Source organism: Haemaphysalis longicornis, unplaced genomic scaffold (assembly GCF_048455015.1).
Source record: "Haemaphysalis longicornis isolate Haplotype H1 unplaced genomic scaffold, Haemaphysalis longicornis Haplotype H1 scaffold_10, whole genome shotgun sequence".
Lineage (NCBI taxonomy): Eukaryota > Metazoa > Arthropoda > Arachnida > Ixodida > Ixodidae > Haemaphysalis > Haemaphysalis longicornis.
Window position 1 is genome coordinate 73,943,908 of NW_027526204.1, and position 27,692 is coordinate 73,971,599.

The 27,692-nt window shown below is 47.6% G+C and overlaps 1 protein-coding gene across 1 annotated transcript in view; it reads right to left on the reverse strand.

Moving 5' to 3' along the window:
• Positions 1-27,692, reverse strand: part of LOC144158764 (ATP-binding cassette sub-family C member 4-like) — a 76,536-nt gene that overhangs the window by 38,022 nt on the left and 10,822 nt on the right. Inside the window, exons 5-14 of the mRNA XM_077689902.1 lie at positions 26,792-26,932; positions 22,081-22,148; positions 20,265-20,387; positions 13,588-13,719; positions 12,465-12,621; positions 8,976-9,233; positions 8,064-8,267; positions 7,287-7,433; positions 3,655-3,748; positions 1,045-1,238 (exon numbers count right to left, since the gene is read on the reverse strand). Coding sequence (XP_077546028.1) covers positions 1,045-1,238; positions 3,655-3,748; positions 7,287-7,433; positions 8,064-8,267; positions 8,976-9,233; positions 12,465-12,621; positions 13,588-13,719; positions 20,265-20,387; positions 22,081-22,148; positions 26,792-26,932 — 1,518 coding nt within the window. The remainder of the gene's footprint in view (positions 1-1,044; positions 1,239-3,654; positions 3,749-7,286; positions 7,434-8,063; positions 8,268-8,975; positions 9,234-12,464; positions 12,622-13,587; positions 13,720-20,264; positions 20,388-22,080; positions 22,149-26,791; positions 26,933-27,692) is intronic.

The following is a 27,692-nucleotide window of genomic DNA, read 5'->3' on the forward strand; positions in this document are numbered from 1 at the left end:
AAGTGGCGGCCATGATTTTTTTTTGCTCATAACGAGCGTCAGAGAGCTACGGGATTTGAAAACTTGGGAAGTCATGGTTGGCCTGAGAATGCCTCATGGCGGACAAGGAGCTTCTAGAAATCATGCGTACAAGGACAAGCACTGCGCTGGGAAGGAAAAATGCGCCACCATAATAGCGATGCCCGTAGCGCTTGTCCCATCGAACTTTATCTGCGTCGTTGCGTTTATGTTTTAGGACAGGTATGCACCGACTTGCCATAACAAAGACTTACGAAGTACTCTAACTAGACGTCTAAAAGAATAAAATTGGAACGTCGCAACGGACCCGAACGCAACATCAACGCAGACATGTTCAGAACTCAAGCCGCATATTTCGTAGATAATATTACAAACACTACGTGATTTAAAAATTGAAAAAAACTCACATTAAGCACTAGTAAATTATACTAAATATTTAAATAAACCAACGCGTGCTTTTGCTACAACGTTAATACGCAAAAAGGGGCTCTGGCGTCACTTATTAGTTTAGACAGGGAGGTAGCCTGCATCGTTGCTGACTTTGATGCCGTCTCCTCGAAGCAGTCTTTGTTGACTGCCTCGTTCAAATTGGAACGGGGCATAACAGGGCCGGCTGTCCGCGAAGACGGCCTTTAGACGGCGGGCTGTCCGCCGTCTAAAGGGTCAATTTGAACGCACCCAGAATGTCTTACGGACAGCGTGTCGCTCCCCTTTCACATCCTCTCTGTTTCCGTACATTCCGCACCCTTTAACTTCAACTGAGATTCCAGCGAAAGATTTGGTTGCTTTAGATGCTGTTAGCGCGGGAATCATGAACTACGAAGAGGAAGGACCGAGAAAATCAGCGGTTTCTCCCGGGCACCCTATGTAAACCTATTGGTTTCTGTTGCTCCTGCCCACTCCATTGTACAAACGTTACCACAGTTTACGCTACTTAGGTGAGATCGTGTTTTCCAATTCCTAATCTCGCCCTCCCCCCCCCCCCCCCCCTTTCCCCCGACGTCAAGCGAGCGTTTCCCTCCTCACACCGACGTCCAGCCATCCGCGGGTGCGTTGCATGTCCCCCAAGATGGCGGCCAGCAGCGACGACTTGCCGGCGCCGACGAACCCAGCCACGCCGACAAGAGTTCCCGGATCTATCTGCACCGAGACGCCGTGCAGGGAAAAGCTCAGCTTCTCGGACGACCAGCTGAAGTCGCACTTCTCGATGAATACCTCGCCTGCGAGAGAAACCGAACGTGGGTGGGGGTGTGCGCGTGAGAGAGTGCGAGAGACAGCGGGAAGGGCAATATTTAATGAACGAAGGCTAATAACGTCGAATTGTTTTGAACTCATATTTGTGAAGGGGTAAGAACAAAGGAAAATATCGAAACACAATACAAAACTACTTCAGCCGGAGATACGTGACGAGTTTTTTTAAATCGACATACCTGTTAAAAACGTGAAACAGTGGCAGAAAACCCGCACTGATTAGAAAGTTATAGCAGAGCAAAAAACCGGTCCCGGAACAGTACCCTGTATACCAGTTCTTCCACCTAGGCGCAACCAGTTCTTCCACCTAGGCGCACGAGCAGTGGCGCCGGTCGCCTACCATGTAGCGTACCGTGATCGGTCCTCTGCTCTGCTATAACTCTCTATTAATAGAGAGACAGACGGACTGCTAAAACTCTCTATTGGGCTCCGCGAGCATGCGTGCCAAGAGACGGACGAGATAGGTAAACTTTAAATAAAGGAAAGGTAGAGGTCATCCTGGGGAAATTGTCTGGCCAGCTACTCTGAGGGGGGAGGGGGGGGGGCAAAGGTGGAGAGATGTTAGGTGACTATGGCGCCGGAGGAAAACAGGAATGTAGAGAGTGTCCACAGTACCAGCCCACTGCCCAGTAGGGGCGTCCGGCATGGACCACTGAGCAATTTGAAACATTACACTATGACCGCAAGCAGGAGCTCGACAACACCGAATACCTGCACAACAATCTTAGTAGCCTCTGTCTGCCCGGCGTAAAGTAATGAACGCATTGTGTTAATTAAATGCCTTAGCATTTTCCGAACGAGCTGACTATCAAGCCTTTCGTGGTCGTTCAGTCGTGGATTTGTGCGTGGAGACTCGCTGTTTATAAGGTATGCTCTTGAAGTGACCTCGGGCCACTGAACATTTGGAGCAGTGCCGGTTTAAGCATGGGGCGGCCGAGGGGAAAGAGGGGTCAGTCTCTTGCCTCACTTGCACAACTACCGGTTGTGCTGGTTGCACATAGCTGAGAGGGCATAGAGCCCTTCCACTACTCTGACCTGAGTGCATCCTATTCCGCCGAACAGAAATGAGAGCCTCTTTTGTGGGAGGAGCTCTTCCTCATGATCGACCTCACCGCGCATCTCTCCTAGGGTACACTGTTGATGTTGCTTCATGCACAACAAAACAGTTCGCCCATTCGACGTCCGTTTTGCAACTGGAAAATTCATGAGTTTCCCAACAACGTCGGCGGAACATCTGGTTCTTGTACACGGCACTATAACATGGCTGTGAGCAGTCTACACTCATATACTGCGTGGACTGCTCATGCAGACAAAGCACAAGTTTGGTTCATTGGAAAGATTGCCTCGTTAGAATCATACTGACACCGCTCTTAACGCGAACTTCGCTCAAATAAGCTATATAATTAGAGAAAAAGGGAATGGCCATGCGACCCACGAGCTCATTTCCTGCAACAGAGCCAACGATGTCATATGCCCAGCTGTGTGATAAAATGAGGCCGGCAAAAGCAAACATTAATCAGGCAGGGCTTATAAGCTCGCTGAACAAGCTATATGCGCGTAAATGTTATGTACATTCATTTTACAACAGTAAGAACGGGGGCATAAACAATGGGATGAACACTGCTGTTGGTACTGGGAGCACTATGCTTGTTTTAGCTGCACACCTGTCTTGCGCGACACTGGCTGATATGCGTAAGCGACGTTATCTTACCTGAGCGTGTTTGTCCAGCATACCAAATGTTTCAAGAAACGATTAATTTCTACCATAACAAAAACAAGCCAGGTGCCAATACGGCCAAAAACAAAGCAACGGCGGTCAACGGTCCATGGCTGAGTATTGTAGCGCCATCTGGGACGACTGAAGGTAAGTGAGGCTGCACAGCCCAACGACGCACTGAAAGTTCATTTGAATACCCGCTCTTGTGAATTCATGGCAGACGTAACCAAACCACGTGATTTCGCGGGAGAATCAAATTTTTAACCTAAAATGATTAATTTCTCAGTGAACGCGGCATCATTTGCTGCCGGACATGCTTTGGGGGCAGAATAAAACGCGGAATATTTCGAATAAAACATCCTTGTATTTTGTCTGCATGGCCCCTCTAGGGTAGTGTTTCATGATTTTACTAATGGGCTTGTTGCGGAAAGCAGCAATCCCGCAGAGGCACGGTTAACTACCACTGTTTTGAACACCAGAAAGCGGGCGATAATATTATTCAGCCGTTTTTTCTTGCGAGATCTGCCGTTACTTAGTTTTGCCCAGAAAAAAGCTAACTGACATTTTGTAACACTTTTAACCAACATTTTGCTGCATGCCTAAATGCCACGGAAACAAACTGTTAAAGCTATTGCTCTGGAAAGCTATTGCGGTAGTGTACCACCAACCGTCAGTGGCTCTGGCGTCGATGAAGCAGGGCGTCCTCTCTATGTGCTCTTCTTCGCTGAAGAAGGCGCAGTACCTCTGCAGAGCCAAGCCAACCTGCAGAAGAAAAAAACAATTTAGTAAAGACGATAGCCTTTCTTAAGCTACTTAAACGAAGAAATTTTGGTCCGTCTGTCTGTCTGAAAGGATAAATTTATTATCAAAAAATCCTGGTATCAATGATACAACGTAACAACCAGAAACAATTAAACAAGTGCAGCGCCTGTCGCTACAAAACTAATAGAGCGCGAAAGCTGCCAGTTACAGACACTTACAGAAACACATAAACAGTTTCAAGTTGATTGTAGACAAAAGATTAACATACAAACAATTTAGAGTTGCTTACAACCAAAAGATTAACATGCGAGGAAAACCATGATACAAAAACATTCGCTTCAAGAATGCAGCAATATACAAAACAGAGTTGGTTTTATGTCACAACGGGTACTGTAGCGCACTAACACTCAATTCTAACACCAAGATCAATTGTTACAACGAAAATCCCTAAGGACACAGGTCTGGAAAACTGGCATGAATAATAACCCTTTTGTTTGAAACCTCAATAAACCGGGTAGACCAATGTCGCAAAAACTCTTCCTCACCCAAAAGGGCCAACTCGCCTTCCAAAAAGGTCACGAGGTGTTGTCTGAAGAACCCCGCAGTAGGTTATAAGCAGATTAAGTAGAGGAATCACGAAAACGACTCGTGCCACGCTCGAAATGCTCGCAGTAACGAACTGTTTCACCGCGCGGAAGAACAGTCGGCTGCGGCAATGAGGAAGGCGCTGGGGAAACTCCCGTTGTTCTCAAGTTGTACCCTAGTATATACAATCAGGTTCATACCGGCTCTTCTTGTATTCACTATCTTCATATGCTTGAAGGCTAGGCGTACACCTTATAAATGATGCTATAACTGATTCCACATACAATGACGCCATTGATTGATCACTGATTAGTATGAAGAGTGGGTTGAAAGATTTCAACTACTAGAATATATACTGTCTAATTACATCTTGAGGGTCTATGTTAAATGCCCCCACGAGCCATATCGCTCTTGTAGTAGCAGGTTTCCATACAGACAGCTACGCATGTATTAGGTTATCATTTGTACTACATGAACATCATATTCCAAAGGGACCCTGAAACACTTTTGTTAACCTTTTTCGAAATTTTATATGCTTGCAGAACGTAATAAACCCTAACGCCCAGTGCTTACGTTAGGGGATGGCAATGTACTTTAGCCAATAATTGCGAATCCATGCCCGTCAGATAATTTGGAAACTTGCCCAAAAAGTGTTTCTGTTTTTCTCGGCCTTGGCGTTCCTCGAGCGCCCGAATTATGTCTTTAGAGTGGCGTAACGGCTATTGGCTGGCTTCGTTTCAGTGGCAGCAACGAACACATTCGATAGCAACTTTAAAAAGAAAGCGACAAGAGCAAAGCAGAAACGGAAGGCGTATCGGCTGCGACCAGCAAATCGCGCAGCTTCGCTCCGGTCTGGTGATAGCTATAGCTTTCGTAGTGCTTCCAGACGCGAAGGAAAGAGTTAAAGCGTTTATCGGAAGTGTTGCAGAGTCCCTTTAAATTGTCTACACTTATTCTCTAAAGCTTCATCAACCAACACTTGATTTGCATATGCAGCAGCGAATCTCATTGGGCACCCGGATTCGGTTTCGGGGTAAAACGCGAAGTTACACAGATGAACGGAAATGCAATGCTACGCCATATTGGATCTCGCATGAACACAAAGCAACATACAAACCTATGTACAAGAGATAAACTGTGGACGTCAGGGTGATTAGGTACAACTAGGATCCCGTAAATCCGGTTGGGTACCTCCTACAGCTATTGTTGCAAAAATGTGCCTTGTCAGGGTCAGAACCCAGGCTCCTCCGCCCTTCCAGCCGGTATCAACCGTCACTGCTCTGGTGCCAGGAAGGAAGCACTTCTCATACCAGGCAGCCCATTTTGGGACAAAGTGAGCGGCAAAAGTGGCAGTTCTGGGGGATGCAACCCGCACCATGTATTCCTGTGGGACCGCATTCCTTGGTGAACACACTCCTAACGGTATTCCTTGCGTTCCTTCAGGTACGCAGGCAAGGGCAAAAATTCCACGAAGAGGCGGGCTGAGGCGGGCTGTTGTAAGCTCAAAGTGTGAAAAGGTCACACGCATCGAAATGGAAGCCAAAAAGAGTCGCTTTTACCCCTGCTGTGCGCATTGTTATTGCTCTTCAGTGCTGGGGGCACAACACTTGAACACATCAAAGGAATGTGGCCATGCGCTGACCCAAGGTATGCAAATCCTCACAGCGGAACTTAACCGTAAACAGGGCCGAAGGATCGCCATCTCAGGCCAATCTTCTCACCTCCAGTGCAATTTTCTTACTGGAGGTCAGCTGTTTACTCACATTGCAATTACTTTCGCACCCGTCACTCCTTTTTCTCCCTTACTTCAGCATTAGGAACGCGCACTGCGGGGCAGCCAAGTCGAAGATGAGGAATTTCCGATCTTCCGCCAGAAGACTGCTGCGGGAGCCCGCGGCCTGGTGTCATGGGATGGCAGCCCACTACTCCCTTTTCTGACCTATTTCCTCACCCCTCATTTCTAATTTTAGATATTTGTGTTCGACGACGACGATGACAACTACTACTACTACTACTACTACTACTACTACTACTACTACTACAACTACATCAACAAGAACTACATCAACAACAAAAACAACAAACAACAGCAGCAGCAACAAACAACAACCATAACAAAAAACACCAACACCAACACCACCCCCACCAACATCAACATCAACAACAGCAACAAACAACAACAAACAGCAGCAGCAGCAACAACAACAACAAACAACAACAGCAGCAGCAGGAACAACAACAACAACAACAACAAACAACATAGGCAGCAACAACAACAACAGCAACAGAAGCAACAACTATAAAAACTCCCAGCTCCCCTCGCGGGAACCCCTGTGTAGATGCGACGCATAGGCGCAGCGGCGAAGGGACCGCGTTTTATAGCGCGCATAACGTTGAGGGGACTGCGTAAGCCGGTCCCAGTCGATGACGACGTTGGCGTACTTGTAAAGCGGCGTGGTCTCTAGGTGTTTGAGCCAAGTGTGGATGTTGCTCCGCCGGAGAACGGAACACCGGTTATATGCGCAGCGCGCCCGAAGGAGAGGAAACCGCGGAAGAGAGAGTACTGCACATGCGCCGGCCCCAGCGCGTCTGCCGCGGCTATGACGCAACGTGCCGCGGCTATGACGCAACACAATCCACTTTAATCCAATCCAATCCAAATCCAATCCAATCCAATCCAATCCAATCCAACCCAAGCCAAGCCAAGCCAATTCAATCCAATCCAAGCCAATCCAATCGAATCCAATCCAATGCCCCTCGCGAGAGCGTGGTCGCTATCGGAGAGGAGAGGGGGTGAGCGGCGGAGAGCGCAGCTGGCGCGGCGAGGAGAATGGGGGAGGGGCGGACAACGCCGACAACGACGACGACGACGCCGGAGGGACAAGGCGAGTGAATCAGATGCTCTGCATCTAAAAAGCGGAGCATATTCGCGAAGCATGACATGCGCCCTTACCACGCTCCGGCTTCGCAGCAGCAGCGCTGTCGAGCTGGTAATCAGGTCCGTGGCAGAGATGAGGTAGATGCAGCAGAAGGACACCGCCGGCGTCAGTAAGGACGCGTCGCCCAGGAAGACCACCGAGGAGAACAGCAGGATCACCATCTGGGAGGCCGTAAGAACGAGCCAATCAAAGATACAGGGTGAGAAGAAAGAAGATGAAAGCCACCAGATCCCGCTTGGGAAGAATATGCCGTCCGTTATAGGATTCTGAAGGGTCTGAATTCTGTCTGGACAATAAACCTTTTAAGACAAACGAGGTAATAAACGCAACTTCTAAGTAAATTGGGCACATTACGTTTTGAAGCTTTGGTGCAGGTTTCTTTTAAAACAAAAACACAACTATCAGTGAGGCGATATCCATGGTGTTACGTTGAGTGGTGACTTGTTCGGTGCGTCCTGGTTTGCTGGCGATTGCTGACGCCTTGACCGAGAGGAGCAGAAGCGGCTAGAGCGCAAAGTTGGGCGCTTGCGGAAATCTGTGCATGCCCCGGCGTTGCCTAGCAACAATGGCGCACGTCTTTTTTGTGTCTTTTTTCTGAGGCACGTGGTATGGAGCCACATGGTGCGGCTACATATTTTTTGGTTTATTTCTGAGGCGCCCACTATGAAAAGCATCGGCGCGAAGTGTAATTGATCTGCTGCGTTTCTGGGATCGCAAGTTATTCTCTCAATCAACTACTAAATGCTCTGGCATTAACAACCGCAATTTATAACGGGCCGCAGCGCACTCACTATGGAAGCCGATGAGGTGTAGACGGAGTCGACGAGCCCGTCGAGCACGTTTGCCCTGTGGCATGCCTCTTCTTCCTTCTCTCGCAGTCGGGAGATGATGGATCCGAAGGCGTCCTCCCAGGCGTACATCTTCAAGAGGCGCACCGAGGTGAGTAGGTCGGTCGTCTGCTTCAGACGCTCGTCGCGCAGACTGAGCACACGGTCCTGGGCACGCGTTAATAACGGGAAGTGTTAGATTCTAATGTTCTTCTATTGCTGTCATGGTGTTGTTCTGGTGCTGTTCTAGTGTTGCACTGGCCTTAGGTGACATCCCCGATTATGTGCGCAGATAGCCAAAACACAGTTTACCCCGCGTCGCTTTTGCAACAAAACAGCCGCAGTGTCTTCCATCACGAAGTGGCCGTTTGGGCAAACAGGTCCGACTTAGTCAAGATTTGCCCCTTTTGAGGTTAAGAGAAATAATAGAGAAGATAAATTCTACCGTCGCAATAGTGCCCGGCGGTGTGTCGAAATTGGAGGTTGAAAGAACACGGGACATCATGCTGGCGCCAAACATAACTGGAACAGGTTAGAAGACGCGCCGTCCGCTTTTTCTTAACCTTTATGAGACACCATGAAGACCTTGAAAGACATGGTACAAGAGAGACGATATTAATGTCCGTAGTTAGTCACCAAAAAACGTGGTTAAAGCGTCACTGTTTGCCGTCCCACCAGTCGCCTATGCACAGTGTGGCTTCAACATGCAAAAGGCCCCGCTCGGCATCCACTGAAACAAAGGAAAGCCGCGTACACATCTTTTACATTTATGGGAAAAGTTCATCACATTCTTAAAGACTTACGCATATATTGAAACTAAAGTGCACTCGCGACGTTCTCTGCTCGAATTTCTGATTCGTGCGCGATTCCACTCACCCAGAGCCTGTCCTGGAGCACCGTCGCTGGCCAGATGAGGGCAATGGCAATGGCTGGCCAAATGGCCGTGAAGAGGGCGGATCCAGCGCCCACTCGCTCGCCGAGCAGGTAGATGGTGAAGGGGAGGACCACAACCCCGGTAATGGGCAGCGGGAACTGCGTGCAGGCGATGCAGACCTGCAGGCAGTCTCCGCTCAGCAGGGCGAGCACGTGGCCGGATGGGTTCCGGGACAGAGCACGGGGTGACAGCCGCACCATCTGCACACCGAAGAGGCCAGATATGAAAAAGGCTCTCTTTTCTACTCAAAGAGGATATGTGAATGGCCGTGTTTGAACATACACAAAAATACGGGCGCTGCTAGAGGAGATGAATCAGGCCTCCATGATTCTATTCGTGTTTTTTTATATAGTGTGTTCGTTTAGGTCTGCTTATGCAAATTGATGAGCCGCCTACGGGGTTGCAATATCCGAGGTAGTATGCATTATCATTTTTTTCCCATTGTCGATATTGTTCTAACTATCGATATTGTTCTATTTTTCAAAGTACACTCTTAAGCAAAAGTTGACGAAATACGAGAGGGCAGACTTGGGTCGATTTCTTTCTCTGTTACCCCGGGCGGATGTTAGCTGTGTATGCGCGTGCGTGTGATTTTTCGACTCCAAAAAAGCAAACACGCACAGCGATTGTTAGGCTGATACGCAGAAGAGAAATTCCCTCTAACTCCCTCTTTGTCTGCAATATTTTTTCACTCTGCCTGTCCATTAATAGCGAATGTATACGAGCAAACCCTTGCGGCAGGACTAACGTTTGACTGATCGGAAACAACGGTGTTTGCATCGTTTTGAGCAGGAGGATTAAGTATGCGGCGTTGCTGAAAAGTTGAGTGACTTATCCTCTTGGGGGGTAATAATGATGGCTTCGGTGTGGGGATGTTTTACTTAGTTGGCCGCAACTAAAATTATGAAATGATAAAAAATAATTATACGGTCGTTCCCGAAGTGAACTCGTAAACCGGGCGAGCATACGTAGTGCTGCTTCTGCCATCATTGGACATCTAAATGTTTCTTACTGTTTACCCAATTGTTGACACATTCCCGACGCGAGTTTTTATGGTTGGGGCATATATACCCACGCGTTATATTCAAAGTCGTTTCACTAAGGTGACTACGAGCGGGGGAGCGCCGCTTGGTTGGCTTGGTCACGCACGGTATCAGATTACGCTCCTGCAAAGCTTCCGCGCCTGCAGCGCCCCTCCAGGATTTTTCTCGGTGTTGCTTAGAAACATGTTTTTGTCACGTGAACGGATGGTGGGGTGGTCTTTACCAGCTTGGAGCAATGGACACAGGGAAGCCGTTGGCGAGTTTGACATAACACACATTTAATGCACACACAAAAAAAAACCCTCAGGCAAAGCACTTAATATTTAAACTACACACAAACGATAAACACTCAAACCTCTACATTCCCAAAATACAACTCGCATACAAACCCCTAACTTAACAGCTCAATATACAATTCAAATCAAAACTCAAAAGACTACAATAAAGTTCTACACCTTCAGTCCAAATTCACTCATTACGTCAAGTCCTACTTCATCTCTTTCTCACTACAACTCCCTAGTTGTATCCTACGAATATGTCCTTGATGGACGGGCCTACCCCGCTGTCGTCGGCGCTGACGTGTCGCACCCGTTGCGTGGCCGCGACCCGGTGGTAGCCGTCCTCGTCTCGCTTCGGTGCCGACGTTCGATGCGCGCGGTCACTCCTTGGATGGCGTGGGTTCCGCGCGTCCTGACGTTTCCTCTGCGGCTACTTCCTGGTATCCGCTCCCGCTGGATGTCCTTGATGCCGGCGTTCGATGCGCGCGGTCATCCCTTCGGCGGCGCGCTTCCTCGGTGGCTACCCCCTGGTAGCCGCTGCCGCTGGAAGTCTCAGGTAGGCTTGGCACGAACGTCGCCTTTCGGGGCCGTCGAGACGAACGTCGACGGAGCGTGGACGCTGGCCGCTGGTGCCCGACCGATGCCGCTGGGGCCACGAAGACGCAGGTTCGTGGTGCACCTAGGATGACGGTGCCGATGCGCAGTCGGCCCGCTCCCGCCCAGGCTCGGATGGCGTGGTCGATGGCCTGGCCGCGTCCCCCTGGCTCGTTCCGTGAAGCTCACGTGCTCCGGCCGCCTCCTGGTTTCTTCGGTTTCTTGCCTCTCCCTTCTCTTTGTGCGCCCCGCTTTTATACCCTCTGGGATCTCACGTGGCGCACTCCCATTGGCTTCTTGCTTCCTCCCTGTCCTTATAAGGCCATGTCGCCACTTGTCCCATGCGTGGCCTTCCCTGATTGGCCGACCAGTGTGCTGCCACCTTTGTCCATGATTCATCGGTGCGTCGGCGCTGACGCTTGCTGATTGGCGCGCTCCTGGCGCGCACTTCAAATTCTCGTTCCTTTGTTCTTTTCTTCTATTTTTCGGGGGTTTTGATGCATCCCCCTCTCAGGGGCTGCCCTAACACATGACACACAGCCAAGATTGATATGCTTCACACTCGGACAGAACGACGGTGCTTAGCTACACTCTTTCTTGGCTTTCCCATTAGGGTACATACGACCATGCGAAACAATTGTTCAACCTTGCGATGGTACCAAAATGAAATATTTTGGCGCCCAGGACTGATGACGTTCATTAACATGTAGCTTTTGTCGAAACAGAACTGTTCACGTCGCAATTTCTTCCTTGTCGGATGGAAGGGGGGGGGGTGCAAAATACACGGTGGCAGAACAGGAGGCACTCCGGCAACCACTTGCAGTGGTTCTATGATGGCAGCATCGGTGCATTTGGAAGTTCGGTGACGCCATTCAGTGGTGTGGGACAGCGTAATTTTGTCCATAACTTATAAAGTTATAACTGATGGAGAAGTGACAGGCAGCGCTGCTATTTAGTGGGAAGAATGGCTTTAGCTAATAACATGTGACCGAATTTCGTATAGTTGGTGTAGTCTGTTTTTTGAGTGTTTTTGTCTTAGATTCCTTCCTGTTTCTCTTAATATATAGGTCTACACTAGCGTCTTTTGTAGTAAATCCTCGTTGTAACGAATCACTCTGTTCCAAATCTCTCTTTCTTCGAAGTGTTTCGTGATCCTCCTATGAAGTCAGTTTTGTGTCTCGAGGACTTGTAAAATGACGGCTTGCTGTGTATTGCATACATCCCTTCATAGCAGCTGAAATATCATTTGGTATGGGTGCTATGCGTCTTCTGCAACTCGTGCCCAGTTATTACGTATTTCTTTTGAAAAAGTTACCGTGCAGTCATCCTCACTGTCCACCATTTTATTATACCGGAATCTTTTCCTATTCTGGCCTAAGCTGGTTTTGCGCAACCTGTTTTCAGATTCCTCTTTATTACATTGTTTTTTCCCTACCAAACCGATTATTAATATCGGTGCCAAAATAGTGCAGACCCCTCTCTAGTCAACTCACTGTCTCGGCGGAGTACAACTTGCCTTCCTGTAGATTGCTCCAAGGAGGAGGCAGCGGACTCGGTTCCCCAGTCGGAAGCACAGGTGCATCTGGTAGCACGCCAGGAGAGCGTCGGCGATGGAGGCTGCCACAAAGAGCCACGTGGTCACCGTGATCTCATCTCCGCCGTCCACGAGACGTCTGACAGTGAGAAAGCACACGTAAAACAGTCACAGCCTTTTTTGATGATCTGTTGCAAATCCGCATAGGGGCATAAACACGTATCTGATTTTGGAGTTTCGTTGAGTGATTCGCTCATTACACGGCCGTTTTGAGCATCCCGTGCTTCCGCAAAATTAATCATTATTATTAGGGCCGAATAGCTGTTGTCACTTGACTCATTGTCATCATGATCATCACCATCCCCACCGCCACCACCACCACCAGCTTGGTTGGGAACATTCCCAAAACGTAGAAACGCGCCCAATTCAGTATCAAGAGACCCAACTAGTCACGTTATTCTCGGCGCGGCCTTTTTCACCTCTCCAGCAACAAGCAGCCCACGTGCATGCATTGACTTGTTTGGCTTTGTGTACAGAGGAGAGGCGCGCGATGCATTTTTGACGTCACACATGCTTCCTAGTCACTGATTTACATCTTTTCCAAGACGCGCACTATGCGGGGCAAACATCAGTGGGACAGAGCCCACCTACAAAAACTGCTTTATCCGTGACATTGCAACGAAATATCTTTTACACACTTGACGGATGGGGCTCCTGGGTTGGGTGCCCCCCTTGCAAACTAAAAAGATGAAGTGCTGCCAGGCAGCAGAGCACATAATGGGATATCTGGAACAGCACCCCTCGCAAACTAAAACAGGTATACTCCAGGCAGCGGAGCACATCATGGGATATCTGGAACAGCACCCCCTGCAAACAAAAATAGATGTACTACCAGGCAGCGGGTCACATAATGGGATATCTGGAACAACACCCCGTGCAAACTAAAACTAAAACAGATGTTGTATTACCAGGCAGCGGAGAACATAATGGGATATCTGGAACAGCATCTCAGAGACTTTTGTCCTGGGTAGTACGCGCGCTGACCGGATACAAGGGCAGAGGTTAAGTGGTAAATGAGAGGTGTACATGCGTAAACAGTCCTTACTCAAGCAGAGGAACTTTTCCTAAGGCGTTGGCGTAGTAGGTGAAAGCGCTCAGCATGGTCCAGAACACGTCATCCCAGACGGTTCGGAAGATGAGGTACAACAGGCGGAGCCTGGTCAGTGTCTTCTTCTGGCTGTGGCAGAGGGCGAAAGAATATAGTCTGAACAAGTTCAAATCATTTGGGCGGTGATTCGAAAACACTGATAGTGCTGAGCGGGGAGAAAGTTACCATCCCTTCGTAAAGAAATTTGAGAGAAGTGAGAAAGGTAAAAGTGCGTCCAACCTTCGCTGTGTGTATTTTGATCACTGTAGTTTTGATTTAAGCAACCGCGTTGCCCAGATCGTGGCTTGCGTAATTTCAGTGGTTATCTGGATTTCAAGCTATACTGGGCGCCCATTCGATTGGTTGCCAAAGTATAAAAAAGACAAATTGCGAAATTTCAACGGTTATCTGTGTTTAAATGTACACTGGGCCCCCATTCAACTGTTTGCCAATGTATAACAACGACAAAATTGCGAAACTTCAATGGTTATCTCCGTTCCAAGGTACACTGGGCCCCCATACGACTGCTTGTCTAAACGTAAAAAAGACAAAATTGCAAAATTTCAATGGTTATCTACGTTTCAAGGTACACTGGGCCCCCCATTCGACTGTTTGTCTAAGTATATAAAAGACAAATTGCGAAATTCCAATGGTTATCTATGTTTCCAGGTGCACTGGGCCCCCATTCGACTGTTTGTCTAAGTATAAAAATACGAAATAAACAGTATTTCGCGCTGTATATAGCTCACAGGTAAAGTGCCTGTAGCAATGTACGCTGGGTTGTTCGACAGCCCAACCGCGGCTCATTCCCCTATAGACTTGCTAGTAGGGCCGGAATTAACACTTATTTCAAGTGCATTGTACTCGCAGATGTCGCGCTGTTAGGTTGTTTTGGACAAAACAACGCATTGAAAGTGCTAACAATGATGGGATCAGAATTAAGGAGTTTGGGAAAGTTACTAGACCATTAAAAGTAGAACAGCCATAAAAAATCTATTTACAGTAAAAGCTCGTTACTTCGAGCAGCAATGGGACGCCTTCTAAGTTCGAATTACGGAAATTTCAAACAAAAGAAAGTGAACAATCACAACAGTACACTGCTATGGGGAAGCAGTAGGGCATGCCAACAATTCTAATGTTTGAAAACGTCCGTGATTGCAGTAGGCCTTTTGTCCCTAAAGACGACAGTCAGCACTTCTTTGCTCTAACAAACGAATGTAGCGGAAAGCCTCATCTCCGCTTTTTTGAAAACTGAAGAAGAGATGGGCGCATTCCATGAGGCCATGACTTCTGAGTGGATGGCCGCACTATGCTTCCTCCTCGTCCACCTTGTTTCCATTGGCATGGTTCTGCTCATCTGACCTAAGTGCTTTCGTCTGTCATCGCACCACAAGCACCATTGCACTTGCATCCTCATCGACGCAGTTCACAAAGAATGCGTCTTCCAAACCATCCGCCATGTGGGACTTAGATTGGTTTTACCCTTTTTTGCCTCCTCCATTCTACGCAGCGTCATGAGTAGGCAGCCGGTGTGCGTCTAGAGTAGTTCGAATTGGGCGTTCCGGCACGGATACGTATCCGTGCCGGAAGGGAACGTACACTCGGGTTCGAATTAACCGGCTTCTTTGTACATGAACTTCTATGAAGACTTGGCCGGACCCTCGGAGCAAGTGTAATCGTGCTCCATCGCCGGACCAAATGATGCAGTTCGAATTATCCAGAAATTGGAACGGTTGAAGCCCGAAACGAATTAAGGAGCTTTCACTGTAATAACGTAATTACCAACACAACGTCCCGTATAGGTCCGAATATTCGTTTTGGGGTTCCTCATCTGCAAAACTAGGGCGAACTTGGAATGTCGCATTGTTTTGCCCACCTATTCCTGCAGGGTACTCTTATTCCAGTCACGATATATCACGTGATTTTCACTTGTAATACGGGCGACCGCAATGTTAACAACACGCTCCTCTATACCGCACTCAGAAAAACGTGATTTATTTGCATGCGTATGGCAGAACATGCGTATGGCGTATGGCGTATCCAGCCACGACGACCAAGTAGTGGAACGCTTCTATGAAGATGTGGAATCGGCAATGGCTAAAGTAAAAACACAGTATACCGTAGTTATGGGGGACTTCAATGCTAAAGTAGGCAAGAATCAGGCTGGAGACAAGGCAGTTGGGAACTATGGTCTGGGCTGTAGAAATAGCAGGGGGGACCTACTAGTTGAGTTTGCAGAACGGAATAACCTACGCATAATGAATACCTTCTTCTGTAAACGGGAGAGTCGGAAGTGGACCTGGAGGAGCCCGAATGGGGAGCACAAAAATGAAATAGACTTCATATTATGCGATAACCCTGGCGTCGTGCAGGATGTGGAAGTGCTCGGAAGGGTAAGGTGTAGTGACCACCGTATGGTAAGATCCCGAATTAGGCTAGATTTGAGGAGGGACCGCAACAAGCTAGTACGAAAGAAGCCGATAAATGAGCTAACAGTAAGACGTAAAGTAGAAGAATTCAGGATCGCGCTGCAGAACCGATATTCCGCTCTTAACGAGGAAGCCGAGTTTACGACGCAGGAAGCCAGCGACAACCTTACACGCATTATTACGGAGTGTGCAGTAGAAGTCGGGGGCACTATAGCTAGACAGGATACTGGTAAACTTTCACAGGAGACGAAAGATCTAATCAGGAAACGGCAAACCACGAGAATCTCCACCGCAGCTGACAGAATAGAACTAGCGGAGCTCTCCAAGCTAATCAATAAGCGTAAGACAGCTGACATACGGAAGTATAATATGGAGAGGATCGAATACGCTGTAAAGAACGGAGGTAGCCTGAAAGCAGTGAAGAGACGTCTTGGCGTGGGGAAAAATCATAGGTATGCACTTAAGGATAATCAAGGCAATGTCATCACAAATAGGGATAAAATAGTCACAGTGGCCGAGGAGTTCTATAGGGATCTGTACAGTAGCCAGGACATACAGGATAATGCCGAACGAGACAGTAGTTCACAGGAGTTAGACATCCCACCAGTAACGACCGAAGAAGTAAGGAAGGCTTTGAAAGAAATGAAAGGGGGCAAAGCACCTGGTGAGGATCAGATAACAGCAGACCTCTTGAAGGATGGCGGAGAAATTGTCCTTGAAAAACTGGCAAACCTGTATACGCAATGCCTAATGACCGCAATGGTACCGGAATCTTGGAAGAACGCGAACATCATCCTAATTCATAAGAAAGGCGACATGAAGGACTTGAAAAATTACCGGCCGATCAGCTTACTGTCAGTCGTCTACAAGGTATTTACCAAGGTAATCGCTAACCGAATTTCTGCAACCTTAGATTTCAGTCAACCTAAAGAACAAGCAGGGTTCCGTAAAGGTTATTCAACAATGGACCATATTCACACGATCAATCAGGTGATAGAGAAGTGCGCTGAGTATACTGAACCCCTATATATAGCCTTCATAGATTATGAGAAAGCATTTGACTCGGTCGAAACCCTAGCAGTCATTCAGGCATTACGGAACCAGGGGGTAGATGAGCATTATGTAACAATACTAGAGGATATCTACAATGGGTCTACAGCTACGATCATCCTCCATAGGGAGAGCAGTAAAATACCTATAAGAAAGGATGTCAGACAAGGAGACACAATCTCTCCAATGCTATTCACAGCATGTTTACAAGAAGTATTCAGAACGTTGGATTGGGAACAGGTGGGTGTAAGGGTTAATGGAGAATACCTCAGTAACCTCAGATTTGCTGATGACGTTGCCTTGCTAAGTAACTCTGGGGACGAATTGCAAAGCATGCTTTCCGCACTGGGCGAACAGAGTAGAACCGTGGGACTGAAAATTAATATGCAGAAAACTAAAGTAATGATCAATAACCTCGGGACAGCACAGCGGTTTGACATAGGTGGCGAGGCAGTGGAAGTGGTAAGCGAATATATCTACTTAGGCCAAGTTGTGACCCCAGATCCAAACCATGAGGCAGAGATAATTAGAAGGATCAGAATGGGGTGGGGTGCATAAGGCAGACATTCTCAGATAATGAATAGCAGCCTACCATTGTCGCTGAAGAAGAAAGTGTATGACAGCTGCATCTTACCGGTACTCACCTACGGGGCAGAAACTTGGAGGCTCACTAAGAGGGTTCAACTTAAATTGAGAACAACTCAGCGGGCAATGGAGCGGAAAATGATAGGTGTAACATTAAGGGACAGGAAGAGAGCGGAGTGGGTGAGGGAGCAAACTGGTGTTAAAGACATATTAGTAGAAATTAAGAAGAAGAAATGGACGTGGGCAGGACATGTAATGCGAAGGCAAGATAACCGCTGGTCATTAAGGGTAACAGAGTGGATCCCTAGGGAAGGCAAGCGTTGCAGGGGGCGGCAAGTTAGATGGGCAGATGAGATAAAGAAGTTTGCGGGGATAAATTGGTCACAGTTGGCACAGGACCGAGGTAATTGGAGAATAATGGGAGAGGCCTTTGCCCTGCAGTGGGCGTAGATAGGCTGGTGATGATGATGATGATGGCAGAACAGCAGGAATTCCTGGGATGGATAAATTTATTGAAGTATGGTTTATAAAACAATGTGTAGACTCAACGCACAGACGCTACGGGAAGGGTATGGGACGCGCCGTGGTGGTGCGCTGCGAATTATTTGGAGTGACAGGGCCAAGTTACTGCGCTTCAGAGACCCTTGCTCCTCCCTCCCCCCCCCCCCCCCCCCATTGATAAAAAACCCCGATAACAGCGTGCTTGTGTTGCACCAGACTTCATGACAGATATCACAATTAAATTTATGCGTAAAGCATATCGCATAATTATATTTTAGTGTGTGGAACTGCGCCATATAGGATTAGGCAGTTCTTGGAATTGTGTGGTTGTAATGACACAAGTTCATATAAACCTAAAGAAAAACTCTAACTTAAACCTACATTACCGTTCTTTTTAATGCAAAAGTCTTTGTAAAAGCCACAGTAACAATTATGTTATGCTGACTATAAGAGTTTTTTTTGAAAGAGTGGGGATAACTTCGTGAGAGAAGTGACAGTAATTTTGCTTCCAGACATTGTTCTCTCCTTGTGTCACAATAACAATCGCAATCAGAGAATCACAATCAGAGAGCGGCCATGCGGCGCACTAGCGACTTTTCCGCACTAAACATATCACATACTGACGAGTGCGGCGAACTGGGCACACTTGCCTGGTAACTACGCGAAGTTAAAAATAGGACTTCAGACTTCATGGCTGCGCCATCTGCGTCAAGCTTACTTCAACCGATATTTTTTTTCTTGCCGTCAATCCGGCGTGAAAATCATCACTTGAATTTCTCTTCGCTTTTGTGAATGTTGTCTTTGTACTCATTGGCAAATCGGCACTTTCTTCAGTACCGCAGCTGTGGTGCATACATTTCCCTTAAACACCAACGCTTCCAACAGAACAGGCTGCAAATGGGCGGGTTTGTGCCTTTTAAGCACTAGAAAACATCCCAACAAACGGCAAGTACACTAGGAGACAGGAAAACAGCGCTTACAACCAAATTCTGTCTCTTGCAAGCTCCCCGAAGACAGGTGTGCAAGGCAATCGAAAGCGAAAGGGAAGAAAACTTCATATGCGCGAAACGGAAAACGCAAATGACAGAATCTTGGGAAAACTGCCGGCATTTTTTCTTGTCTGAGTTGTATGGTCAAGTTAGCCCTCCCAAATGGTAATTTCAAACGGTATTACAAACGGTTTGCTTTTTGCTTACGCGCGTTTCATCCCACTTACTAATACAAAAATCTTTATAGGTTTCTTTGATGCATTGGTCAGCATTTTGCAGGACGATATCACACTGATCAAATTTCTTTTTGCACCCACATCCACTGGAATACGTAGCTAAGTGACTGCCGGCATTCACTTTTAGTGAATTGGCATGCTCTTGAAGCCGAACGTTAATGCACCTTTCGGTCTTGCCAAGACGGCTCCATGTATCAACCATTCATGCATTTCTGGATGAAGGGACACTGCAACTATCACTTATTTACTGATGCTTTGTCTCACATATACGTAATGCTATATTCACCAGTATGATTGTTGCCGCCAGGTTTAGGTGTTAAGAAATGGATTTGCCTATGTAAAGGTCTCGTTAATCTTGCGCCTTAACTTTGGTTGGGTGGCTGAATTGAGGGTCAGACAGACGGACAGAATTACCGTGTTCAAGTAGCCCAAGCAATACTATCGTATTTAAGACAACCGTATGCGGACAGCGGTCCCTGAGCCAATATTGTACTGCAACCTATCAAGACAAATGGTAACCATGCTAACAAAAGGCATGTTTATGCCGCTGTCGACAGCCTCAGTCAACATACTAACTTTTGTTTTTGGTAACTGCCCTGATCACTTACTTGCCGACGTCACGAAACACACGATGCAGCGGGAGAAATGAAATTTTGGTTGAAACCGCTTAGTTTTTCAGTGATGTTTGCCGCCCGGAAAGCTCCGGGAGTACTATAAAACACCAAACTTTTTGAATAAAACAAACTTGCATCTTGTATTAATGGCCCCTTTAAAGCATCGGAACAATCGTGGACGCGACAGCTAGCTTCTGAGAAGGTGAGATAACGACGGTAACGTGCACTCACTCTTGAACGCGCTCCAGGCGGTTGCAGACGTCTCGGGCGAGTGGCGCACATTTCATGCGCTGGCTCGACAGGGGAAGGTCCCTTTGTTCCACCTTCCCCAGGAGGATCACGTTCTTCATGTGTCTGCGCAATGAACAATGGGGAAATGTGTGTTGCAATTAGTCGGATACTTGTGATCTCTCGTACGTGAGGTGCAACGGAAGGAGGTGATGGAAATCAAAAAGTGATAGGCGCAACCTAATAGTTGTGAACGCAACTACACCGGTGAAATCAGACGGAGTACGTTGGTAGTGCAAGGCGGGGCGACTCCGATGTAAGTGGTTGAAGTCGACGACCTGTAGGGTGTTGGACGATGCACGGAGTTTGAAAATTTCATCATGATGGCTATCCACGAAAGCGAAGATTAATCAGCGGCGTGTATTTGTCCATATGTCGAGGTCTGGCCGTCAACAACGTAAAACTTTGAGCTGGTTTGTACATGATGTCAGACTTGAGGAAACGCACGGCACGAACGAATTAAGGACAATTAGATGAAACATTGCTTGTTTGCTTCTGTCTCCACCTTCAGCATGCCCTTATAAGGCGTCCATGGAAACAAAAACTTTGTTTCTTAGTCAGCCTATCGTTCTGTTGTCCTTGTTTCGTCCCGACCCTGTGCTCTTTCGAGAAGCGTTGTCCGCCCATGATAGCCGGACTGGACAGGATCATCCCCTTCAGGTAGTCGAAGTCCAGGTGAACGATTTAGCTGAACAAAATCTGCCTCGTAGTCAAATTGAAAAAAGACGCTGCTGGGGTGAAACCATGCCAAAGAATGTACAGAACGCAGAAAGGTGGTCCTTAATTCACCTCACTAGTATATTGGGGAAGCCGGTCTGCACGATCACATATCATCTTCCCTTTGCTTTTCCCATGGCCCCACATTCACCTCATTTCTTCCCGACTATGGCCAGCTGGAGTACCCGAATCGAACCAGCTCTATTAAATATATATTCTAACGGCGACCACAGGGCTGCAAAACCCTAAATTGGTGACTGTTTTTAAAACTGCTGTGGGTAATATCTTTATATTTATTAGCTATAGAGGAATCGTTAGAGCTGGTCGAATTACTAGTGTTAACACGGGGGGCACATACCACGCAACTTGTTTTAGGTCGTCCGTGTACGATTAGCCTTACGGCTGCTTTCGAGCGACGCCACACTGCTGGAGGAGCAGCTCTGTTAAAACCATGCCGTTTTATCGGTTTTAAATCTGTGATTTGTAATTCTTCATGTAGGAAAACGAGTGAAGCATAAATAATGAAGTTAATTCCTCAAAGAGACTGCGGAATATTTTATTGGCACAGAAATTAGAGCAGCCCAACGAGTTCATGGTCCAGTCGTACCATAATGCAGTGCCTTGAACACAACGTTTAATCTGAACCTGTTGCAGTGAGATGGCTGCTGGAAATTACAACAGAGGACATTTATCGGCCACAGGATCGCAAAGCTTGACACTGGAGACGTTTTCCTCGGTCAAAAAGGGCAACAGAGTTTTCACCCTTCTGAACTCAGTCCGAACAACCTGCCTTGGTTGCAGAAGAGCAGGCAGCGCAGAAATGCAGGGCGTAATGGTGTCCGAGTGAATGTTGTTCTTCTTGCGGCCGACAAGCGGTGCAAGACAAGAGTACTCAGGGTAGTTCCCTGGACTGTGAAAACGATGCGCTGAGAGCATGCATGTGGACTCGGCTTACTGAAGGCATAGAGACGAACATGCAAGACCTCCCCAAAACACCACAAAGCTCGAAGTGAGACTTAGCGTTTGCCTCGCCGTTTCTCACCTGTAGAGGGCCGAGCAAAACACGACCCCGAGTGGTGATCGGGTGTCTTCATTCAAGGATGTCTCAATCTGGAAAAGATCAGCAAAACGGCGAACACAACTTTTGTTGAGTTTTTGGTCTTCACAGAAACTTTAATGTCTGAGCTGTATTTCGCGGTAGAGTCTCGACTGAGTCAGTGTAAGTCAGTAGCCATAGTAGTCATGATAGTTTGTAATTGGCGATTTCAAAGTGCAAGAAGATTGTTAACATTCTGCATGTCCACATAAAGCGTGTTTAGAACGTAGATATTTAATAAACAAATTCAAAGACATGAATGAAATGAACAGGCAGTTTCAGTCTGAACATAAAAACACGTTAATAAACAAATTCAAAGACATGAATGAAACGAACAGGCAATTTCAGTCTGAACATAAAAACGTGACACGGCGTAAGAGTCAGTCTTCAATGGTTCCATGCAACCAACGTGACCATACACTTTTTTACTGCGCTGTATCGTTCTCTTAAACGTTACGAGTCATGGTGCAAGCCAGCAAAATTAATTTTTCATGCCTTATAGTGTCTCAGCATCTACTTCATTCATATAGACCGTCTAAGGAGCGCGAAGACTCATATAGCCCTTTTAAATTACGTTTTTATGAGCCACGTAGATATCCGTTGCTTGCCTGCTGCGCCGCCTTCAAGTGTTTTCTGCCCAGGCCCCGAGTGCAAAACAAATTCCTGGCATCTATGAATCGCGTGTGTACTCTGATTTTTATGGGTGTACGGTTCACATTGCTCACAAAACGTGAGCTCATGATCTTATTACCTATTGCAGCGACGGGAAACAAAACATTTGCTCTGCCTCGTTAAGAATGGATACCGTTTATACATGCATGTTGCTAAGACAGGCTCCTTAAATATTTTCTCTGTGAGAATACGCTTCTAAGACTGAGTCAGATGCCATTGGCTTCTATGTGTAGTTCAGCGAACACCTAACATGTACAACTTACATGCGAACTTAGCAAAAGTACGTAATGTAAAATGGCTCTGGTCTGTGCTAGTTGGTACATCTTCGGTGGGAATCAGCTTGAATAAAACGAACACAAAAGGAAGAGGGAGTAACACGACACACTGCTGACTATCAACTGGAATTTTACTGAAGGAAACACAGATATATACATACGAAAAACACAAAAATTATAAAAAGCTTGTTCACGTCAGTCAGTTAAATGATTAGCGAAGATTACTGCGCAGAAACTCTTTTTCGGTACGTGACAGTGCCACAGACGGCACACTGACGCAGCTATCTCCAGCTTCGTCTATCGCCAATGCTTCAACTATCTCTCGTCCGATTCTACTTCTCTTCCGTCCGATAACTGCGATTTTGTTCACGTAGGCTTCGCAGGGGCAGTCCCGAACGTGGGTGGCAAGGTGGCCGGAAGGGGTTCTGGAGCGAAGCAGCATGCTCTCGGGCCCTGTCGTTCAGGCATCGGCCGGTTTGTCCGATGTAAACGGACCGGCACTTCAGGGGAATTTTGTAGACGACATTTTTGCTGCAATCTGCGTACCTTGTCTGGTGTTTTTTGTCACAAACTGGCAACGCTGCGCACCTGTTAACCTGACGGCACATGCCGTAGGCCTTATTGGGGGCGGAGAATACGACCTTGATGCCATGTTTCTTTCCCACTTTTTTCATGGCATGAGAAAACCCATGTACGTATGGCAGCACTGCCAACCGTCTTCTGTCCTCTTCAGTGGGTTGAGGAGGCCGTCTCTTCTCTTTACCCTTTATCCTTTGCAGGAGCGTTTCGCAGACAGGTTTCAGCAAGCTTTTTGGGTATCCGGCGTTCTGTAGGCGACTGGCCTGTCTTTCGAAGCTGGTAGCCATCTGGTGCGGACAGGACTTCTTGAGTGCCGATAGCAAGGCAGTAGTGGCCACTGCTCTCTTGACAGTCTTGGAGTGGCCAGACGCGTGGGGAAGAAAGGCCTTGGACGAACGGGGCTCGTACCTCCAACAGGCGTGGTGCTGCCGGAAGTGAATGATGATGTCCAGGAACCTGATCGACGCGTTTTCAGGGAGTTCGTGTGTGAAGGAGAGGTCCGGGCAGCATTCATTGAAGACTTTGAGGACAGCGTTCAGGCAACGGTTTGGAGGAGCATCTGTGGTTGTGTTGCACAAGACGAGGAAGTCGTCTACGTAGCGAAAAATTGAAAGGACGCTGTCTTCTTCGAGACTGGACTCGATTGCTCTTCCACATGCGGCCAGGAAGATTTCGGATAGGTACGGGGCTACACGGGACCCTATACATATGCCGTCCTTTTGGACATAGTGCGCCCTCTTCCTTTTGTGTTTGTTTTATTCAAGCTGATTCCCACCGAATACGTAATGTAAGCTTGGCATGGTTGATAGCTGGTAAAATCGGTCCATGGGGCCAAGGAGTGGAACAGAGCAAAAAATTAAACCAGTTCCGCTCAACGTGAAAGCTGCAAGTGCGGAGCAGTGATTCGCCAGAGGGGTTTTGGTGCCCTCTCTTGGCTAATTTCAGTATCAGCCTGGCGGTGATACCGTGAGTAGTCAAGACAGGATGCCGCAGCCCCTGGAAAGGCTTATAAAAAACACTGAATTGAGTGTCTATTATTTGGGGTAATTAATGCGTTAATTCATGATTTTTTTCCTGGTTTTATATTCTTATGTACTTATTTTATATTATTGCGCAAGATCACCCTCCACCCCTTTGCATATGAGGGACGGGTGCCTGTGTGGCGCAATGGGATTTACATCGGCTTCGTAACGTGAAGGATCCAGGTTAGACCCCGACCAGGGGAAGTCTCTTCGAAGCCTCTGTTTGGGTGCCTGAAGCCACGTGACTGTAACGGTGGTTAGACAGCGTGACCCCGGACGAGCTATGACGACAATCTGGGCCCCTAAAGTGTTCCGCACTTAACCTTTCCGTACCGTAAAAAAAGAAATGTACCAAATTTACCGAAAACTGTTTTTCTCTCCATTTGTAGGGCTTTTTTTTAAATAAAAGGGCACCATTATTTCAATGAAATAACATTTCTTCGTTTCTCTAACTTTGTAAAAAAGATCGCTCCAAGATGGTTTCACATGGCACCAATATTTCGACAAAATAACATTCCTTTTTTTCTTTATTGTGTAAAAAAAAGATTGCTCGGAGTTGGCTTCACCGCATGACAGTGATGTCATGCAAAAAAGCGCCGTCGGGGCTCCAAAATGACCGATGACGAGTACAGTCATGACCGATGACGACTGTACTCGTCATCGGTCGAGTACAGTCACGACGGATGACGACTATACTTGTCATCGGTCATTTTGGTACAAAATCGCATGATGACTATACTCGTGAACGCGAGCGAAAGGGTTAAACGAAGTTTTTTAGGGGCCCAGCACCTTAGTGGCTCGGGCTGTCGGCGTCTCCTGTCGTCAAGCGAAAGCAGACGCCGACATCTCCTGTCATCAAGTTGTCAAACAATGGCAAAAGAACAATTGTATAATAGATAAAAGCGGTTCAAAATAAACTAACATGATGAACAAGATGCTAAACATGACTAACATGAAAAATAAACTGCGGTAGCAGTTTATCATGTTGACTGCGGTAGCGCGCAGACGTTTGTTTTAGCGTGAACGAGCGTAGCTCATCTTTGGTTGGAGCGGTACATGTGTGGATGAGCTCAGCTAGTCTACGGTGGGCGAAGGGTTAAAGAGGTGGGACAAGAGCTTAAGACGACGACAGACACAGCGCTGAACTACAAACCGCTGTGTTCGTCGTTTTCTCCGGCTCATGTTGCGCCTCAGATTGCTCCCCTCCTGCGGGGGATAAGCATGCGGTTTGGATGATAGTCCTTTTAGAGAGACAGAGCATAGCGGTGGTCGATTACGACAAGTCCAATCGGGAACGCGGACGCTCAGCCGGAGGCCTATTAAAGCATTCCTAAACTACTACGTTTCTAAAGACTCATAAGGCGCTTTTCAAAATGCATACTTGAAGCTTAGCTCCATGGCTACATTACATAAGCTTGATCAAAAGATCCCGAACTTCTGCTCGGTGCGTTGCAGGGATGAAGGGGGTCCGGGGGGGGGGGGGGGTGATGATATGAGGTACTATACCCGGTAACAATTTAAGAACGGCAATAGCCCATGTACGGTATCACTCCGCCGAAGCGGCGGACCAAGATATCAACGGGCGCGCGCGTTATCAACGGGCGCGCGCGTTTTGAAAGAAGGTTGCTATGAATACTTGATATCGCCTGGCTTTTCTCACATAGTTTGTTTGGCGCCGCTGAAGTACTTTAAAAGCATTTTAAGGTAAAGAAAATTACGGAAACGGCTCGCGCCATGTTCAAAATATTCCCAGTAACGCCGTACTTGCGCCGCGCGGAGTGACATCCGGCTGCGGTGATGGTGCACAGAGGCAACTTCCGTTGCCGTTCTCAAGTTGTACCCAAGTACTATATTACCACTATTTCCGCCGTGATGCTCTGAGAGACGGCGTTTCTTCCGGAGCAGATTTTAGAGTTTGGCTTACTTTCAGAAGCCTTGGTTGTGGATGTGAATTCGAGGCATCCGTTGTTTTTCTTCTGGAGCTTTGAGAAAGCGAGAATAAACGCCGACTCTGAACTGTGCGCACGGAGCTCCGTTCTCTTGTGCCGTAGAAATTGTACGGCAAAGGATAAATGAACATAAGCAGAAATCTCGCTCTGACACTCTTACCTTTCCTTTAGCCCTGTTGTAGTAGATCTTGTAGCGAAGACCCATGGAGCAGAATGCGCCCAGGAGAAACAACATAGACACGGCGTCTGTGACCACCAGTGAAGGCGCGTAGCCGGCGTCGGAGTACACAATGCCATGATGCTGCGACAGAAAATGTTGTGCTGAAGCCATGCATCGCAACCGCGTATATTGGAATTGGCAATGTCAACGGTTGTTAACGCCTCTATATTTTCTGCTCAAAACGGAGATTAAACAAATCACCTCCAATCTTTCCTCGGCTACTTGTCTTTTCACTTTCCAGTCTACGACCGTTCAACGAACCTCTCATTCTCAACTGCCATGCGCTACATGCATAGCGTATAGCCCTCGGTTTCGGTGCCCATTCTGCCACAAGCGGCATAAAAGGGTTTCCGGCCAGTAGACTGCTGCTGACACTCCGCGGACGCTCGAGTCATTTTCGCGAGTGTGTGTGTGTGTTCACACACACACACACACACACACACACACACACACACACACACACACACACACACACACACACACACACACACACACACACACACACACACACACACACACACACACACACACACACGCACACGCACACGCACACGCACACACGCACACGCACACGCACACACACACGCACACACACACACGCACGCACACACACACACGCACGCACGCACACACACACGCACACGCACACACACACGCACACACACACACGCACGCACACACACACACGCACGCACGCACACACACACGCACACACACACACACACGCACGCACACACGCACGCGCACGCGCACACGCACGCACGCACACACGCACGCACACACACACACACACACACACACACACACACACACACACACACACACACACACACACACACAC